The following is an 18,989-nucleotide window of genomic DNA, read 5'->3' as shown; positions in this document are numbered from 1 at the left end:
TGTTTATGCTTTAAAGCGGGACTTTTTAGGTTCATAACTCCGTCAGTCCTATGGGATAAAACAAAGCTTTTGAGTCTTATTTTGAAGAAAACACGGAAGTGCTTCTTTAATTTTAGGTCTAACTTAACAAAATACTTTGAGCCATTCATGACGATATAAATATGCGACGGATATATGTCACAAAACAATTGTTGAATTTGTAGTTTCTTTTCTCCTTTTGCTTTGCTGACGAACCACAGCCAGCTGTCAGAAGTGATTATTTTAGCTTTCAGGTTTGTACACATTTCACATTTGCTTCTATGAGGAATTTTATATACAATGTGAAATTTATTGAACTGAAACCTGTAGGTTCTTTTTTATTTGCAATCGGGCAAAACCATTACATATAAATGTAGCAGGAAAAACTGACTAGCTAGTAAGATACACAACCAGGTTCTTATAATCGACGAGCTTGAGTTTTGTTTCACGTAATTGTTTCACCCTTCAGTGACTAAAGGGTTGGTTTTATTTCAAATTTAAACCTTTGTCTTATTTATTGGTCTGTTTGTCTATTTTAGTGCTGTTCCAGTCCTCCACATGTCTTTCCCACGGCAAACCAACAAACACAAAATATTAAAGCTCGTGACTTTATATAACTTTTCTTTCTTTCACAGTATGGGTCGGAGCTATATTGTTGAAGATGATGTGGAGGGATATCTGTCCAGACTATGTTCACAGCTAGCAGGTCCAGTCACAGGTCTGCTTATTGGACAGGTGGGTCTTTGCACTTGCACATACATTGCCCTTCTTCATACTTATTTTAACATTTCTTAGCGCAGTTTTGTGGTAGATCAGCACTAAATTTTGGATATTTGCGAAGTGGAGCAGTCTCTACCAGCTAAGCACATCTAGAAACTAAATATTTAAACGTGAAAAGAAATTGTAATATCTCCACAGAATCTCAGTTCGATTTTGGTTTGAACTTTGACTGGGCCATTCTGACACACGAATACTGCTTCCTTAGATACCATATTTTTGTAATCCAACAAGTACAATTTGTGTGCTTATTTTTGTTAATGACAGCTACTTTTCATGTTACAGTTTAATAGGATTTTTGTCTCAAATTCATAATTTGGTAGATTTTTTTTTAAAATGGTTGAACTGAAATCTTTTGTTAAGAATACAGAGTGGTGCTTGGATGTCAAGGGGCCAAATTTTTAAATCTGTTTCAGAGATAATGTCCTGTGTATAGTTAAAATCTGTACTTTAAAATGATTAATCATTGACATAGTTTAATATTTTGTGAGCATATTTTGTGTGTTGGAAAATGATATCAAGTCATGTACTAAATGTTTCAGAGCATGGTCCAAAGGGATTTTGTTGTTATGGCAACAAGAACACCCCAAAACAATGAGTCTTCAGATGGTGGGAAGTCGGTGGACAAAGAGTGGGTGTCTGAGCACGCACGACAAGTAAGTAAAAAGATTCACACTCAGCCACTGCACTTGTAGATGTTTTGAAGGCTTTTGCATGAAAGGAATTAAAAAATGTGTTCATAAAATATGAATCAGTTCCAGAGGCATCACAATATGCAATACGGAGAAGTCTGTCTGAATACTTGCCAGTGTTGCCAGCTTTAAACAGCAAGCCTTTGTCGATTGCTTCCAGGTGTCCAGGATGCTGCCTGGAGGCTTGTCTGTGTTGGGAGTTTTTCTAATCAGTGAGAGTGATGCCAAGGAAACTCTAACCACACTCCGACAGGTAATGGGACATTGCACATATTTTAAAAACATGTGAAAATAGCTGGAAATGGTCAACTTTATAGACCTAAAAGATATTTACAAGATGAGATATAACCTTATTAATCCTCCACCATGGAAATTACAGTTGACCTATCAAGCCAAGATATGGTCTGAGAGTCTGAGAGCTCTCTGTGTGTGTTTGTTTGGATAGTTGGTGTTTTTGTAATCCAAAAAGTAGAGTGTGTGAGCTTATTTTTGTTAATGACAGCTACTTCTGATGTTACGGTTTAATAGGATATTTGTCCCAAATACATAATTTGGTAGATTTTTTTTAAAAAAGTGGTTGAAAAAAGGAACTGAAATTATTCAATAATTTGGATGGATGTCATGAGGCTACATTTTTAAATCGGTTTCAGAAACGATGTCTTGTGTATATTTAAAATCTGTGCTTTAAAATGATTAATCGTTGACATCGTTTAATGTTTTGTGTGTTGGGAAATGATGTCAAGTCATGTTAAATACTAAATAGTCAACTTTATAGACTTATAAGATAAGATATAACCTTATTAATCTGCCACTGTGGAAATTACAGTTGACCCATGAGCCCCAAGAGTCTGAGAGCTCTCTGTGTGTGTTTGTTTGGGTAGTTGGTGTTTTCGGTGGAGAACCTGATCTCCTCGGAGCGGCTCTGGACGCCCGCTGATGATGATGTAACAGACTGCGTCACGCTGCATGTCAACCCCAAAACCAGGAAGTATCCTTTTTCCCACAGCCGTGATGTTGTCTCTACCTCACACTGTGTGATGGTCTCTCTTTAACGTCTACCATCAGAACTGTCTGCAGAACGTTTGACGTCAAAGACCCCAAGGTTTGTGTGTATTTTGTCTTAAAATGTCTTCGATCTGCAGGTGCTACACTGTGTTCTCCTTCTATAAATGTGTACGTTTCAATACGTAGTTAATGCTTCAAAATATAGTGATTAAGTTTTTTGTTCACTGCTTCTTCTTTTTATGTTTAGCCTTAGCTCAGTTTAAATTTAATGCAGGGTAGTGGAATTGTAAATTTTGATCCGCTGAGTTATTTTATTTATTTTTTGTTTTTCCTCAGAGTATGGCCAAACCAGCAGACTGGAAGTACCAGTCAGGTGTGTGTTCTTCCTGGGCTACGGTGTCCTGTTGTCTGAGTGTAGACCTGATGGTACCACTCCCAGAAAACATGGCCTTCACAAGAAACATGGGGGATTGCCTTAAGGTATAAAAAACACCCACTCTGATTCATGAAACATTTCAGACAGCAGCTTGAGTGGAACTGGTTTTAGCTTCTTGTTTGTTTCAGGGGGAGCTGAAAGTTTGGGCGCAGCAGATTGAAAGGGGGGTTTGTCTCATTGAGGGAAGGAAGCTGCCAGAGGACTCAGAGCTCAAAGCAGGACAGGTTGTGTAAACATCATCTTTAATGCATTTTATACATGGATATAAAAACAATGTAAAATGCCTGGCATATCTACCATTTGTTTTATAATAAGAACCTGCTAACAAGTGAAGTCCACCTATTCTATGATGATTAATTAGAAATTAACACTCAGCAGAAAACTCTAGAACAACAAACAAACCTCTGTGCATCTTTTGGGATGTATAATGTCACATTATGTGTAAAAGAGAAAAGTATATATGTATATTTTTTATCTACTTTGTTTCCCTCTAGAAGAAGAATGTGAGACAGACCATCTCAGCTCAGTTGCTCATCACACCGGTAAGAAATGCACAGCATCAGCCACATTTGTCTGCACTCCTGGTAGAGATGTCTAAAAAAAGCTTTATTATAAAGTCACCTTATAATCCCCTAATGAGATTCTGTGTAAAGTGATATTGGGTCCTTTACCTGAACTTCGTCTGTGTTGTAGGACGTGCAGACGGCAGCAGATGTGGTCCAGCGGTGCGGAGGCTGCGTGTCGGTCAGTGGAGCGATCCACAGCAGAGCTTTCCTTCACAGCAACAAACCAAAAGCTAAACTGGCTGAGAAGGTGATGCTTTTGTCACAAGCTGACAAAATGCGTAATTTAAAATAATTTGTCGACTAGTTGTAGTTAAAGTTTTTGTTATGAACAGCTGCTGAAGAGAGATATCGTTTCTACGGTGGCCACAAGAGTTCAGATGCTGCTGGAGGAGCCGCAGACACAGAATGAGGAAAACAAGGGCCGGAAACAGACGGGTATGAAGTGGTGGATCCAGTTAGTTATATGATTATTACTGTACAGATTTATGTTTGAACTCAGGGCTGTGAGGAGGTTCAGAGTGACTTGATTCCACCAAATCCAGTTGGTTTAATGGTTTTATCGAGACCTTGAGACTTTCCCTCCTGGGTTTTAAAAAGACATACTAACATGGCTGCACCTTTATATTTAAAAATTATCATTTAAACACCTCTGGAAATCACCCTAAAATGATGCTTGTTGGACTTAAAAGAACTGGTGAGGAGTAATGTTTAGCTAAGCTGAGATAAATATTTCAGAGCAACCATCATTAAAAACTTATTTTATAGTCTATCTTTAAGGTTTAAAGCTTTTACTACAGCTGTAGAATAGATTTGGTGTATGGCAGGTTGTTAGACCTGAGATTAAACATAAATTAAGTTATCTGGAGATATAAAAAGCTTTATGATAATATTAAAAAATCCCAAGTCACCAGATGGGGTGCAGTGCAGTTCCATTATCACAAAATCCTAAAATTAAAAGAATGATAGGTAGAATGTTGTAAAATATGTTTCTGCTCTTCTGTGTGGTTTCAGAGCAGTTCTGCCTCCCTCGTCGTGTCTTCTGCCCAGTGAAATCCACCGGCCCGCTGAGTGTGTGTGACTACCAGTTTAGTGACGAAGGACTGTCAGAAATGACCGACCGGTTCAAGGAGATGTTGGACATGGACGCAGCTGAGGAAGACTTGGACGCCACTCAGGAAATGATTGCAGAAGTCATAGAGAGCGAGGTTACAGAAGGTACTAACAACGCTGTGCTGTGATTTTGCTGAAAGGGCCTTTTTTACTTATTTTTTTAAGACCTTGCCTACAATTATTCATATCACTACCCAAATTCAGCCTGCAAGAGACAGTACCATGCTGCGATTACGTTTGACATAATTTATTTAGCAATAATTCATAACAAATGCTGTCTCAAGCCACTTCAGTGACATGCATTCCAGTTTGGTTCTAGTTATCAAACAATACAGTCAAAATAAGTGCATTAGTCAAACAGGTAACAAGTTTCTATATAAGGAAATTCAGCTGATTGCATCCAGTCATTAACTTACTACAATTCCTCATAGTGAGCCTGCATTACTGTTGTTTTGCTATACTGGTTGCTAAAATGTACTAAAGCAAAACATGGAAACTTCTTTTTAAGCACAAACCTGATTAAAAGTTATTGCAGCTAATCAAATAAATATCTCTCATTTTCACGCTGAATAACTTGGTTGTGAATAAAGGTGTGATGTAACCATGGGTGCCTGATTCATTACATTTTATCTGTGTGTTTCAAGAAGAATCAGCAGAAGAGAATGAGATGCTGGATCCTTGGAGAAACAACTACATTGGTGAGGTCCTTCTGCCTACGTTAGACCTCAGCAGCTAATTCAAGTTATATATAGATACAAAAAGTATTTGCCACCTTTTTTCTTTTTTTTTTGCCTTTTCTGATTTCTGTTGTTTTTACTTTGTTGTCTTGGTAACATGTTTTGATCGTCTTTTCTGCAAAATGAGACAAAGGTAGCCTTGATAAACACAAAAAGCAGTTCTCAAATAATGATTTCATTTATTTATTAAGGGATAACATCTAGTCTCTGTATTACAACACACATAACCCCAGTAGTTTGTTATACATTAATGCACATTTGTAGCACTTTAAACTGCACTGGGACACACTGGACCTCGTTTTTTCAGGATCAGAGCTCCCATCATCAAACTGTGCATATTAGCAACAATAGCAACTCACACAAGCAGGGCATTTATTTTTGTATCAAACCAGATACACATGGATACAATAAAAATCACTGTCAAATAATCTTTAATTATTAAACTGATGAGGTTTTATTTATTTATTCTTTGTCCTACACCAGATAAAACCAGCTCACATCAACTCTAAGCAGGATATTAAAACCTGAAAATCCTTCTAATCTAACAGTTTCTTTGTTTTAGAAATGGATTGCTGAATTAACATTTCAAAATCCTCCTCCTTGTTTAGGTGTTGCCATGGCTACTGCTGTCGCCCTGCTGGCCTTGGCTGCATCAATTGTGTATCTCAGTGATGTCTGAGGCTCCATCCAAACACTCAAATGAAGTACTTTGTGTCAAACGCTCCTGGAAAATCTCTCACTGAATCAGAAAGCAGAAGAAGGATTCCCAGAGGAGGTGGCGACTTTACCCGTTTACGTGAACAGTTCTTGTTGAAATTGAACGTGTTTTCTTGGTGATACCTTACATCCTCTTCGGAGAAAAAGAGAGGCTTGGCATTAAACACTTCAAAAGAGGCACTTCTTAAGTTGCTAACTGGTGTGAAAAGTGCTTTTCTATGTTCTCAAACGGTGTGAAATAAAACTAAATATTTACAGAAATTCCTACATCTGTGTCTTGAGTTTTTCACTTTATTACATAAAAATCATTTTTTGGAACCTCAAAACTGATGTTATTATTAATAACAGTAGTAATTGCTGTTATTAATAGTAATAGATGTAAAATAGAATAGAGATTGAAAATGAAAGGATTATGAAGACTTTTGCAATGTATTGTAAGTGCAGGAGGGGCTGCACGATGGAACAATGGTTAGCATTGTCGCCTTGCATCTCTTAATTGCTCCTAAGTATGAGTATTTTTTTTCTGTGTGTCTCTGTGGTATCTTTTAATAGACTGGTAACCTGTCCAGGTGCACCCAAACTCCTGCACCTTGTATTAACAGACGACAGATGGACTTAAGAGCAGGAGGGTCAGTATTGGGTTAAATTCTGCTTTTTGTACAGCATGTGAAAGCAGGAAAAGTACATGCAGGGCTCAACTCTCCCTTCAGAGGAGGAGCCTGAAGCCGACATTTTGCACCAATTATTGTTTGACTTGCCCAGTGTCCAAGTGCATAGCACCCAGAATTGTGCACCCAGCTCTGCTGAACTTTGACCCTCAGAGCGATAACATCCCCATTTCTCGGTTTTTCCTTATCAGCTGAGCAACCTTGGCGTTTGTGGGACGTCAGACTGCTGTCTAACCTCTCTGTTGGGAAGGGAGTGAGCCGGTGAAATATACGACCTCCTGTGAGAGTATCAGTTGTGAGCTTGGCAGCCCTGGACGGAGCTTCGGACGGCTAATCCACAGCTAAAAGCCCAGAATATTCAGGCGATCAGCTTAAAGCAAAACAAGGAGATGAACAGAAACATCAAGTTGAGTAAAGATCTCCCAGACATTGAGGTAACTTGCTGCATACACTTTTTATTTGGGTTGCTATTAAAATCAGTCAAATCTTTTGATTCCATATTATAATGTATCCGTTGCATACAGTGTGAATTATGTTTTCAGAGCGCATACTTACTGTGTTATTAAACAAAACCAATGTTTCTCAAGCGCTGGCACCCCTGTTAAAATTTTGGTGGATGTGAGGTGTAAGAATATTGAGGCTATGATAAATAATTAAGAATTTTTTTAAGCATATAATGTGACATATCTGGACAATTTAAGAGGGGAAAAAATTATTTAATGGAAAACAAGTTGACTGCATGAATTGGGATCTTTGAACTTATACTTTGTTGAGGCACCTTTAGTTCAATTTTAGCCTTTTGTCTTATTGTGTTTTCTCCTGTTGTCAATTGTTGTTTATCTCCCCTACTAGAATTGCCTCAGACTAATCCCATGATACCAAAGTACCAGTCAGGAGAAGGGTACAAAATGTTCAGAGCATTATTTAGACTTTGACTTAAGAATTAATTTTAAACTTACATAAAGCTTAAGTCCTAAAATTAAGACATAAATGTTTTTTTGTTTTGTTTTGTTTTTAAAACAATACTTTAAATTTGAATGATCATCTTTTATAATTAACTACAAACAGAGATTTGTAGAATAGTCTCCAACAATGATTGTGAAGCTCAACAGGGAGTTATTTTGCATACAACAAACCAAGACAAGTACTGACCTCTTATGAAATAATTTTACCAGTAAAAAGGGAATTTTTTTCTGGGCTTGTGCTTTTGAAAAAAACGCTACATTTGTTGTTCATTTACTTTGTAAATGGGAGCAGAAATACTTTAATACATTGATGGCTTTTCAGAAAGCTTTCAAACCAAGAAATTAAACCAGTTAAAACACCATTGTCATCTTTAATTTTTAGTTCAAGTTTGCAGCTTTAAATCTGGAAACCTCAGATTTCCTAATAGCATGTGTAAAAAGACTAAAACTGGATTAAAGACATGACAGTCAATAGTGAGACAATATCTATCACACAAACGCTAAACATAATCATACTAACATGATTAAATCTTTTTGATTCACTTTATTTAGACCAGTGTTTTATATATATATATATATATATATATATATATATATATATATATATATATATATATATATATATATATATATGTAATCTTCTATTAATTTATTTTTTTTTAATCTTAACAAAAGGCTTTCAACAACAAATCTAAAAAATATAGCAAAACGGGCCCAAAGGAAATAAACTAAAGCACACCTAACTCAAAATAACAAACAAAAACTGACCTCACAATGAACACACAGGGGAATTTATACACAAAGACTAGGCTACAAGAAGACGAAGACAAACAATGCATAAACATAAATAACTAATTCAAACCAAAACATTTTGACTACAGCACAACTGTAAAAACAAAACAACCCAATATTAAGAGAGAGAGAGGCAGATTCTTTAACATCAAGTCCCCTGCGTCCAGCAGCCTGATGGTTTGTTCTACTTCCTGGTTTGCCTTTCAACCAGTCCTCCTCCCTAGCCACTCCTTCAAACTCAGCAAAACAAAGTAATTAATGATTCAAATAAACGAAAGGTGTTTACTAAATATGTGCACCCATCATAGTAAACAACCTAATGCAATAAACACCACAAAAAAGAGTGAAATTATTAAGATATTGTGTGAAAACATTTAAATAAATACTAACACTGGGGAAAAGATGGAGGAACCTCCACAGCCAGTTATTGACGCTACAGTCTTCAGCAGTCTTACGTTCTTGCATATCAGCCAGAAATCATACGGTGTGGTTTTAACCCGAGTGAATGAACTTACGTAAGAAGCCATGTGATTAATGTACAAACTGCAGATAAGTAGCACATGGTGGGCAGGGGGAGCTGAGTGAGCACGTGAGCTAAAGGATCAACAGTTAACCATTAAAACCTGCATTTGCACAGACAGTAAAGTAAACACTGAAGAGCTTCTTGGTAATGTTTGGATACTAATGACTGGAGGAAAAGATTTGTTGCAGCCACTCTGCATATAGGACTTATAGATTTTAAATAATAAATATCATAAGTACAAAATGCATTACTGTGGTATGAAAAAATATGCAATTTTCATTTCTGCTGGCATGCGTTGATGGAGCAGCAGGTCACTTCTCTTTGGCATAGTGTCCTTGCAGTTCATCATTATCTCAGCACGTTGAACCCAACTCTTCTGTGAGCCTCTCTTCCAAGAACGTTCTTGTTTTTGTAGTTTGTTTTTGTACTTATACAGTGACATTAATTAAATATGAATCTTTGTTTGCCAAAATTAATAAAAATCATAAAAAAGTAATTAGTAATATTATTGCACTGCTTTATGCATCTTTATATTTGGTTTTGGATTATAACAAACAACACCGTAACCTAAATTCTAACTCTTGCACTTGTTATCATTTATTTGGAAGTCACACCACAATAAACAGATTACAATAATAATTGTGAATGTGAATTGTCTCTTATTGGTAATATTCTGATATGTCAAATAATAATTAATATTGTTAAATGTTGTGTATTCACTAAGAGATAAATCTTTGCAATTAAAAATAAAGGACTGAAAACATCAGTGTGTATTCAAAAAATGAATTGGGTTACTAAAATAACATTTTTCAAGAATATTTTAATTTATTGCACATAACTGTATTTTCTGATTGAAACCTTTTTGGGGGGGGGTTATATTTTAAAAACAAGTCCAATGAGCCTTTACTAATAAACCTATAGGCACAAATAAAAAAAGAATAGTCTAACTGTGTTAGAATCCGATTACCTAGAATAATTATTATTTTCTTCTTTTCAGAGCATCCTGGCTCTGAATCCCAGAGTGAAGAGCCATGCTCAGATCTTTTCTACTGCGAGCAAGAAGAAAGACAAGAAACACTGGAAGAGAAACCCTGAAAGAAACTGTGATGTAAGAAAGTCACACACGACTGACACGCATCGGTGACGTCGGTGTAATTAAATAGTCGGTGTGTTGCTTGACTCTTCTTGTTTTCAGTCTTGCATGAAGTTAGAAAACAACTTTGATGACATCAAGCACACAACTCTGAGCGAGAGAGGAGCTCTCCGGGAAGCACTGCGGTAAAACGAAACAATGTTGTTTTCTTAAGCAAATGAATCCCAGGCACAGAAGCAACCACATTATGCAACATAAATAAATTTCTGAGATTAAATCGGGCAGTTTGGCCTTTATATGTAACAATAATTTGTGCCAACAGAGAAGAAAAACATTACTAAGATTTTGCTTGATGCTGGCAGCATCTCTCACTAAAGCAAAATTTAGAAGTTTGAAGTCCTTTTAAAACAAAACTCTGTTAGGAGAGATTTTAATGATAACTAAACATGCAACTCTTCAAGCTCAAAACAATAAATGTATTTTTTTCCAGTAAGACCTGAGCTGCCTCTGCCTCACTCACAACTCAAAGAACTAAAAGTGCATCAGATTGTTATGACAGGCTGAACAAATCCAGAAAAGAAAGTCAATGTTCTGCATGTTGGACCTGACGTGAGCTTTTTTGCTGAGAGCATTTTCCAAAGAATTTACAGTGTCACTTAGATATTTACATTCTTTTCAATAGTTATTTTTATATGCTATTTTATTTTTGTTTTTCTCTGATACTCTACTTATGATTATCATTCTTTTCATTTTAAGATACTTTAAATTTAGCTCACAAGAACTTTAAAAACTTCTAAAAACTCTTATTTTCCTCCCAGAATTTAACAATCTTTAGAATTATTTTTTTTTACTATTTTGTTGTCAGTTTGATGAATGAGTTAAATTTTGTTTCCTTTTTTACTAGTAAAAGTACTTCTGAAGCTATGCTAATGATGATCCTTATTTGTTTAATCTTTTGGGATTACATCATTAAAAACTTGAACTTTCAGAGAGAAGCAGTTCATTTATTTTGAAGAGTGGAAGAACATGAACCAAAATCTGTTTTCAGGTGTCTAAAATGCGCCGACGCTCCCTGTCAGAAGAGCTGCCCAACAAACCTGGACATCAAGTCATTTATTACAAGTATTTCCAACAAGGTATGCAATCAGATTCTTCTTGTCATAAAAGGATAAGAAAATAAATAAAATAGTTCATGTGTCTGTGTAACAGAACTACTATGGGGCAGCGAGGGCCATCCTCTCTGACAACCCTCTGGGGCTGACCTGTGGGATGGTTTGTCCCACATCAGAGCTGTGTGTCGGGGGCTGCAACCTGTACGCCTCTGAAGAAGGACCCATCAACATCGGAGGGCTGCAGCAGTTTGCTACTGAGGTACAAATATCCTCTGCTCCAGAAAAAAACACTTAGAATCATCAGCTGTGGCGACCAGCTGCTTGACCTCAGGTCGATTTATATACCTGGACATGTTATTCATGCCACTTTACTGATATTGCTCAATTGTAATCATCCTCAGTTGTGTTAGCAAGCAGGAAATAATGCAAGCTTTTAAAGGTGTGAGCACAAATGTGGACTGTCTTTGTGTCTCTGTACAGGTGTTCAGTAAAATGGGCATCCCGCAAATCAGGAATCCTGAACTCCCACCAGCCAATGAGATGCCAGAGTCCTACCACGCCCCCATTGCTCTGATTGGCTGCGGCCCAGCTTCAATCAGTTGCGCTTCTTTCCTGGCCCGTCTGGGATATGATAATATCACTATATTTGAGAAACAGAAGTACATCGGAGGATTGAGGTATAATGACATCATACCAGCTCAACATGTTAGAGGATATCCCCCTGTGAAAAGTACATTTATTATTCATATTAGGTGGCATTTAATTTAATTTAATTTATTAATCTATTTCTATAGGAACAAGTGTTTGATTTCAAGAAATACAGAGTATGTGAATGTTTATAGTCTGACTATAAGCAGTTTAAAACGGACTACGAAACACAATGACATCAGATTAAATACATAGTGCTGATCTACAACTAAACAACTGATCTATCTCCAGAAAGTGATTCAGTTTTCTTTTAAAATTAATCAAGTCAGTCAAAATGATGAGTTTAAACATTTTTATGAACAGAAATCTAGAAAGTGTGGTGTGAATTTTTATTTAATCCCATTTACTCTGGGTTCTCTAAAGATTGAGTCATTACCATCTACCAAAACTGACAGGCTGTTTGGCTACAACATTAGAAGCAGCAGAGAGGTCCATTGTATCTCTGTTTGTAGGACAGGAACTCCATAAGTCTGGCAATTAGGGAAAAGTGACCAGAAGAAGGTCAAAGATGAAGGAAACTACAGAAATAAAAAAACCTGTAAGTGGCTGCAAAACAAACTTCAGACTGTGGTGGGAAGTCACCCTCCAGTAGGATAAACACCTTAAACATTTACATAAAGATACAATCAAATGGTTTAGATCTAAGCATATTCTTTGATCATATATTAGACTGATTATCTAACCTTCCAACCTGACTCAGCTATGCTTGGTATTTAAAGAAGAAGAGCAGCTCTAATTGGGGCAAAATGTGCTTCTATAAAGAGTTCCTGCAGGAAAACTGAAAATAAATGCATGCCGCACTTTTCAGATTTTTACTTGAAAATAGTGTATTTTTTCTTCTTCTTAATTTTATTAATATAATAATAATATTTTATATTTGTCCAATAAAATGCATTGAATTTTATTAGTTTTATCTCTATTAGTGCTTCCATGTGGTACTGCAGAGTTTGCTTAATCTTTGTACAGAAAAATATCACAAAAGTACCTCTGAAAAAGGGGAAATCTTGACACTTGAGTGCTTGAATTTGCTCTTGCAGCACCTCAGAAATCCCTCAGTTCAGGCTTCCCTATGAGGTTGTCCAGTTTGAAATCGATTTGATGAAGGATCTGGGAGTGAAGGTATTATCTTTGCTTTCTTGTGGCACATTTTGATGTTTGTAGTAGCTGTTGGGTCTTCACAGTTGTGTCAAAATGTGTGTGTTTGCTGTGGTGTGTGCAGGTGGTTTGTGAGAAAGGTTTAGGTGTTAATGGAATAACACTTTCATCCCTGAATGGGGAGGGATTTAAAGCTGTCTTCATTGGGATTGGTGAGTTGAATCCACTCATCATTACTATCAGTTATAATCCACGTTGAGATTGTGATGTTTGAGAATGTCTGTGTGTGTGTTTGCATTACTCCAGGCCTCCCTCAGGCTAACAGGGCCGAGATCTTCCAGGGTCTAACTGTGGACCAAGGCTTTTTCACTTCTAAAGACTTTCTGCCTGTGGTGGCTTCTGCCAGTAAGAAAGGTACTGTGAAGTCAAGCTCCATGGTCCAATCAATTCTTGCAAATAAACAGTTGTAATGAATGAACAATTACATATGTTATGTGAAAATACCGATCACTTTCAGTAACTAAGTTTCTGAAACTTAACTTGGTTTAGTTTGGTGAAACATATTTTAATGCTGTGTAGGTATGTGTCCGTGTCGCTCTGCGCTCCCCGAGTTAAAGGGGGTGGTGATCGTTTTGGGGGCCGGTGATACCGCATTCGACTGCGCCACCTCAGCTCTGCGCTGCGGAGCCAGGAGAGTCTACGTCTGCTTCAGGAAAGGATTCACCAACATCAGAGCCGTTCCCGAGGAGGTATGATGAGGGCTCACACATATGATCAGACACAATGTTTTAAAAGCAGATAATTTGATGATTACACGTGTTATTTCTGGTTTGTCAGATGGAGCTGGCTAGAGAGGAAAAGTGTGAGTTCCTGCCCTTCCTGTCTCCTCGTGAGGTCATCATGAAGAATGGTAGGATCGCCGGGCTGCAGTTCTGTCGCACCGAGCAGACTGAGAAAGGTGACTGGTTGGAAGATGAGGATCAAATTATCAGGCTGAAGGCTGATTACATTATTAGTGCATTTGGGTCCATGCTGAATGACCCGCAAGGTAAGTTATCTTCAAAGAATTGTGTTATTTCTATGTTATCACAACTGCAGATTAAACAGAAATATTTTCAAACTTTAATTTTTAACATAGTAATCATTAAACATGTAACTATTTAAACTTTGTAACAACAATATATTTTTGATATGCAATGCTAAAAAGAATCTAAATGCCTTTTCTGATTTAAAAGAGTCCCATTCCATTCTTCATGCACGTTTTTGTAGTGACTGCAGCCATGGCGCCTGTGAAGCTGACCCGCTGGGGAACTCCGGAGATAAACATGGAAACCATGCAGACCAGCGAACCCTGGGTGTTTGCAGGAGGAGACGTTGCTGGTTTGGCAAACACCACAGTGGAGTCTGTGAATGACGGCAAACAGGCTTCATGGCACATTCACAGATACATGCAGGTAAATCCGTCCTAGTCTGGTTTATTAAAATCTGTTGTCCTTAACCAACTGTGTTCACATTTTACTTGACTGTATAAACAACCTTAACATTGTTCTAAACATTTGGTTTCTAAGATTCAGAAGATTTTCTTAAGATTTACTTGAGAATTGTTTGACTGTTTTTGACAGTCAGTCAGGTCAAAACAGAGCAGATATGTTAATAATCGCTGTTGTGTTGGAGAAAGGTACTGCTGTCATGCAGGCTGGTTTATCATAATGATGCTTATAATTCTGAAAAGAAATTCTATCTGTTGTTTTTCTAGTCTCTCTATGGACGTACAGTGGGCACCGTCCCAAAGCTACCTTTGTTCTACAGTGCCATAGATCAGGTGGACATCAGTGTGGAGATTTGTGGTCTGAAGTTTCCCAATCCGTTCGGCCTAGCTTCTGCTCCTCCCACCACCAGCACAGCCATGATCAGACGAGCCTTTGAGCAAGGATGGGGCTTCGCTCTGACCAAAACCTTTGGACTGGATAAGGTATAAACACGAGTGAGTTCATACAAGCGTGAACTCAAATCTAGACGACCATCTGAATGGGCTGTAAAAATGCGTTGCTGTAGGATCTGGTGACCAACGTGTCTCCTCGTATCGTGCGAGGCAACACCTCAGGGCATACGTATGGACCGGGTCTGGGCTCCTTCCTCAACATTGAGCTCATCAGTGAGAAAACAGCAGCATACTGGTGTCAGTCTGTCGCTGAGCTGAAGAAGGACTTCCCTCACAATGTAAAGGATAAGTCAAGTCTTTAATAACATCTGCTAATTAAACCAGTTTGGACAGTTACTAAAGAACTCTTATTTTAACAACGTAAACAATTACATATGGACTCACACAAATGTTTGTGTGTATTGTGTCTGCAAAACCATGTGAAACAAATAGAGGAAATCATTAAGTCATTCAAAACATCTAAAAACTTTCTTTATCTTGACCAGATTGTGATCTCTAGCATAATGTGCAGCTACAACAAGGAAGACTGGACAAAGCTTGCCAAGATGGCTGAGGTGAGAGAATCCAGATTTAATTGGTTTTTATCCCACACAAAGTGTGATAAGTATAGTGATGGTGGCATTAACAGGAGGACATTGTGAATATGTGTGTGTTTAGGAGTCAGGAGCAGATGCATTGGAGCTTAACCTGTCCTGTCCTCATGGAATGGGAGAAAGGGGAATGGGCCTGGCCTGTGGACAAGTATACACACTGCCAAAACTTTTTGTGTCAAGTTATTATTAGAATTATTATTATTTAGATCTTTTAGCACACAAGCTTTTCAAAAAGACAAATAACCTCTTTGACATTTTTTATTTTGTGTTGTCAGGACCCGGTGTTGGTGCGAAACATCTGTCGGTGGGTGCGTGCAGCAGTTTCCATTCCTTTCTTTGCCAAACTTACACCAAATGTCACCAATATTGTTGACATTGCCAAAGCAGCACATGAAGGTAAAGGCTTTTCACCATAACTTTTCCCACTTTTCTTTTTTTTTTTTTCTTTTTAAATGTTTAACAGCTAACTTTAAAAATGGACGACTAGCAGAAATGGACTTATTCTTGTACTTGTTATGTGTTGTAGGTGGAGCAGATGGAGTGACGGCCACCAACACGGTCTCGGGTTTGATGAGTCTGAAGGCTGACGGCTCTCCCTGGCCATGTGTCGGTGTGAGCAAACGCACTACGTATGGAGGAGTGTCTGGTAAATATTCAGTTCACCTTCTGAAAAACAAAACAGAACAATGTGACACAATTTATCCCGATTTAATGTCATACAAAGCTACACAACAAAGAGGCCTGTGAATTACACAGTAATGCTTCACAAAATATTTGGGATATCTGTGAACTAAAGGCTAAAATTAAAGTTGATAGGAGTAAAAAAAAAAAAAATTAAGAGCGTATTGGAAAGTTAATTACATATTTTAATTTGTAAATATGGAAACATAGTATTTAAGGAATGAATACGATGTGAATTCAAAGTAAAGCTTAAAAAAATAGCTGGGAATGATTTGTTGAGCAATATTTTAGCCTCTTGGATGTACAGTAGTGTACTCCAATAGTATAAAACAACTGCCTCTAAATGGAGTACTTACTTTTCTAAACACTGTTGGGTGCAGGTAACGCCATCAGACCCATCGCTCTGAAAGCCGTGTCCGCCATTGCTAGGGCAATCCCCGGTTTTCCCATCTTGGCCACCGGTGGTATCGACTCGGCAGAGAGCGGACTCCAGTTTCTCCATGCTGGAGCCTCAGCGTTGCAAGTAATGACAAAAATACTTTTACTTGTTTTTCTTCTAATGTGAGATTGATCCATACAATAAATGTTCAGACTGTAAATTGTTATATGGACAAAAATAACATAGTTGACCATCATTGTTACTCTGATGTTCACAATGCATTAGCACTCCTATTTCTACCAACAACGGTGCCAGCAGTTCACTTATTTCTTGTTGTGTTGTGTGAAACAGTTACTGTGAAAGTAAGCAGCTGGAAATTAAAATTTTGTTCATATAAGCTGTATGTGTTTTACTTAATAGAGTAAGATACAATAAGTAGCTGTTAAAACCTTCTTCTGTGTTACTGGTAAACAGCAAGCCATCTGTTTGACATTTTTTTTGTTAAAAAGGTATTTTGAGTAGAAATAATGTGTGTTTTCAATACACAAACATCTGTCCTTATCTGTCTGCTTACAACAGGTGTGTAGTGCAATTCAGAACCAGGACTTCACACTAATTGAGGATTATTGTGTTGGTATGTGACACCACCTCATTTTGAACCTCTTTACAATCTTTAGATTGTTTGAGTCCAGGCTCAAGTTTAGTATGTGTTTAGGTTTGAAAGCCTTATTGTACCTGAAGAGCCTGGAGCTAAAGGATTGGGACGGTCAGTCTCCTCCAACTGAAAAACATCAGAAAGGAAAACCAGTTCTCAAACTGGGAGACCTGGTTGGGAAGGTAAACAAGCAAAATCTTGCTATAACTGAATTAATATTGATAAATGGATTGGCTGTTGTGTTTGTAGATAATCTCTGATCTTTGGCAGTTTAGTGGTAGCAGTACCATTGAAAATAACAAGAGGTATTTGATTACATTTTTCATAGTTCCTATTTATTTTTGATGTGTGTGTTTACAGAGCCTTCCTAGCTTTGGTCCATACCTACAACAGAGAACTGAAGCCATAGCCAAGTACAAAAGTGAACTCAGAAAAGCTGGTAAAACAGATGCGCCAGAAACAAGCATTAGTCGTGTCAACCAGCCCAAAAGACCAGTTCCTGCTGTCAAGGTAGCTCACAGCTTTGATATAGAATAATCAATTCATTTTCATTCAGTTAAAAAGAGTTTGCCATTTTTGTAGGATGTGATAGCCAGAGCGCTGCAGTACATCGGAGCATATGGGGAACTTGACAACATGGAGCAGGTACACAAGCTGTTTTTACAAACTATGGCCAGTTATTATTATTTATTATTCTTCCGTCACCCGGAATGCGGCTCGTTTTTTTATTTAAACTTCTTTCTTCCAGATAAAATACAGTTTAAGTGAGAACACCAAATAAAGAGTCATATATCATACGTAAACAATATTGAAGCCAATCCACATTTGTCATTTTAGGTCCAGGCTCTGATAGACGAAGATATGTGCATCAACTGTGGTAAATGTTACATGACCTGCAACGACTCAGGATATCAGGTACGCCTTTCAGTTAAATTAAAAGCATTTCTCTATTATCAAAAATATTGATTTTAATATAGTTTTGATTTTTATCAGTCTTTATTTGTTGGAGAAATTAATATGATTTCTATATATCCACCCAGGCTATACGGTTTGATCCAGAGACCCATCTTCCTTTTGTGACGGACAGCTGCACAGGATGCACTCTTTGCCTCAGTGTCTGCCCCATTATAGACTGCATCAATATGGTTACCAGGACAACACCTCATGTACCTCAAAGAGGCATACCCATTAGCCCTGTCTGCTAAAGGGATTATAAAACAGAACAAACCAATTAAATGTTGAGATAAAGCATTTTTGTGCTATAGTTTGAGGCAACTGCTCTGCCAAACTGTGTCACAGTAAGTCAGAGTAGTTCCAAAGAAATTTTATTAAAAAGAATAGGTAGTAAGGCATTAACTAATTTGTACAATTTTTAAAAAAATTATTTTTATTAATTGCATTTGTTAATAATTTGATTAATGTTTATCTTAACTTTGTGGTTAACTTTAAGGTTATCTACTCAGCAATGGGGCAACTGAAAAAGCTTATAGCATACATTGTATATTCATGTATAAAAAAAATCATCCTTACTGTCCTCATATAGCTGAATAAAGCTTTGATTTTTTTTTTTCATTAATCCATCTGTACTGTTAGGCTGAATGACACATTAACTGGGTTCTTGTTGCAAAAACAGAAGGGATGTGTGTGCGTGTTTGTGATTAAGAAAATTTTGTTATAATTAAAAAGGTTATATTCTGATATTAAGGTATGATATAAAGGGCTTTA

At 37.3% G+C, this 18,989-nt stretch overlaps 2 protein-coding genes across 3 annotated transcripts; both read left to right on the top strand.

The window, feature by feature from the left end:
* Positions 1-149: 149 nt before the first annotated feature.
* Positions 150-6,325, top strand: odr4 (odr-4 GPCR localization factor homolog). 2 transcript variants are annotated; one of them, XM_044134126.1, is made up of 14 exons: positions 150-272; positions 654-753; positions 1,338-1,451; positions 1,648-1,740; positions 2,369-2,475; positions 2,553-2,589; positions 2,829-2,972; positions 3,057-3,152; positions 3,423-3,470; positions 3,622-3,741; positions 3,827-3,929; positions 4,506-4,709; positions 5,249-5,302; positions 5,950-6,325. In XM_044134126.1, exons 2-14 carry the CDS (start codon positions 655-657, stop codon positions 6,018-6,020), a joined length of 1,290 nt encoding a protein of 429 aa, XP_043990061.1. In that variant the 5' UTR covers positions 150-272; position 654; the 3' UTR covers positions 6,021-6,325. The 2 variants fall into 2 exon arrangements, with proteins under 2 accessions (XP_043990061.1, XP_043990062.1); XM_044134127.1 differs by having other exon boundaries at positions 192-272; positions 5,252-5,302.
* Positions 6,326-6,822: 497 nt separating this feature from the next.
* dpydb (dihydropyrimidine dehydrogenase b) lies at positions 6,823-18,840 on the top strand. Its single transcript, XM_044134123.1, has 25 exons — positions 6,823-7,160; positions 10,004-10,114; positions 10,202-10,284; positions 11,148-11,235; positions 11,309-11,470; positions 11,692-11,888; positions 12,957-13,038; positions 13,139-13,226; positions 13,321-13,428; positions 13,594-13,763; positions 13,852-14,062; positions 14,284-14,468; positions 14,771-14,986; positions 15,070-15,234; positions 15,442-15,510; positions 15,614-15,697; positions 15,825-15,945; positions 16,076-16,195; positions 16,611-16,753; positions 17,189-17,243; positions 17,325-17,446; positions 17,625-17,774; positions 17,847-17,909; positions 18,102-18,179; positions 18,305-18,840. Exons 1-25 carry the CDS (start codon positions 7,116-7,118, stop codon positions 18,467-18,469), a joined length of 3,081 nt encoding a protein of 1,026 aa, XP_043990058.1. The 5' UTR covers positions 6,823-7,115; the 3' UTR covers positions 18,470-18,840.
* The last annotated feature ends 149 nt before the right edge of the window (positions 18,841-18,989 follow it).

This window comes from Gambusia affinis, linkage group LG12, assembly GCF_019740435.1.
Source record: "Gambusia affinis linkage group LG12, SWU_Gaff_1.0, whole genome shotgun sequence".
Lineage (NCBI taxonomy): Eukaryota > Metazoa > Chordata > Actinopteri > Cyprinodontiformes > Poeciliidae > Gambusia > Gambusia affinis.
The sequence above is the reverse complement of the archived record's forward strand: the minus strand, read 5'-3'. Positions and strand labels throughout refer to the sequence as shown.

What these genes read in the sequence shown, in the direction of transcription:
- odr4 (XM_044134126.1), top strand. Translation starts at nt 655, where the DNA reads ATGGGTCGGAGCTATATTGTTGAAGATGATGTGGAGGGATATCTGTCC. An exon ending in CAGGTCTGCTTATTGGACAG is followed by an intron (nt 754 to 1,337) that starts GTGGGTCTTTGC and finishes TAAATGTTTCAG; the next exon opens with AGCATGGTCCAAAGGGATTT. An exon ending in CTCTAACCACACTCCGACAG is followed by an intron (nt 1,741 to 2,368) that starts GTAATGGGACAT and finishes TTGTTTGGGTAG; the next exon opens with TTGGTGTTTTCGGTGGAGAA.
- dpydb (XM_044134123.1), top strand. Translation starts at nt 7,116, where the DNA reads ATGAACAGAAACATCAAGTTGAGTAAAGATCTCCCAGACATTGAG. An exon ending in AAGATCTCCCAGACATTGAG is followed by an intron (nt 7,161 to 10,003) that starts GTAACTTGCTGC and finishes TCTTCTTTTCAG; the next exon opens with AGCATCCTGGCTCTGAATCC. An exon ending in AATTGAGGATTATTGTGTTG is followed by an intron (nt 17,244 to 17,324) that starts GTATGTGACACC and finishes GTATGTGTTTAG; the next exon opens with GTTTGAAAGCCTTATTGTAC.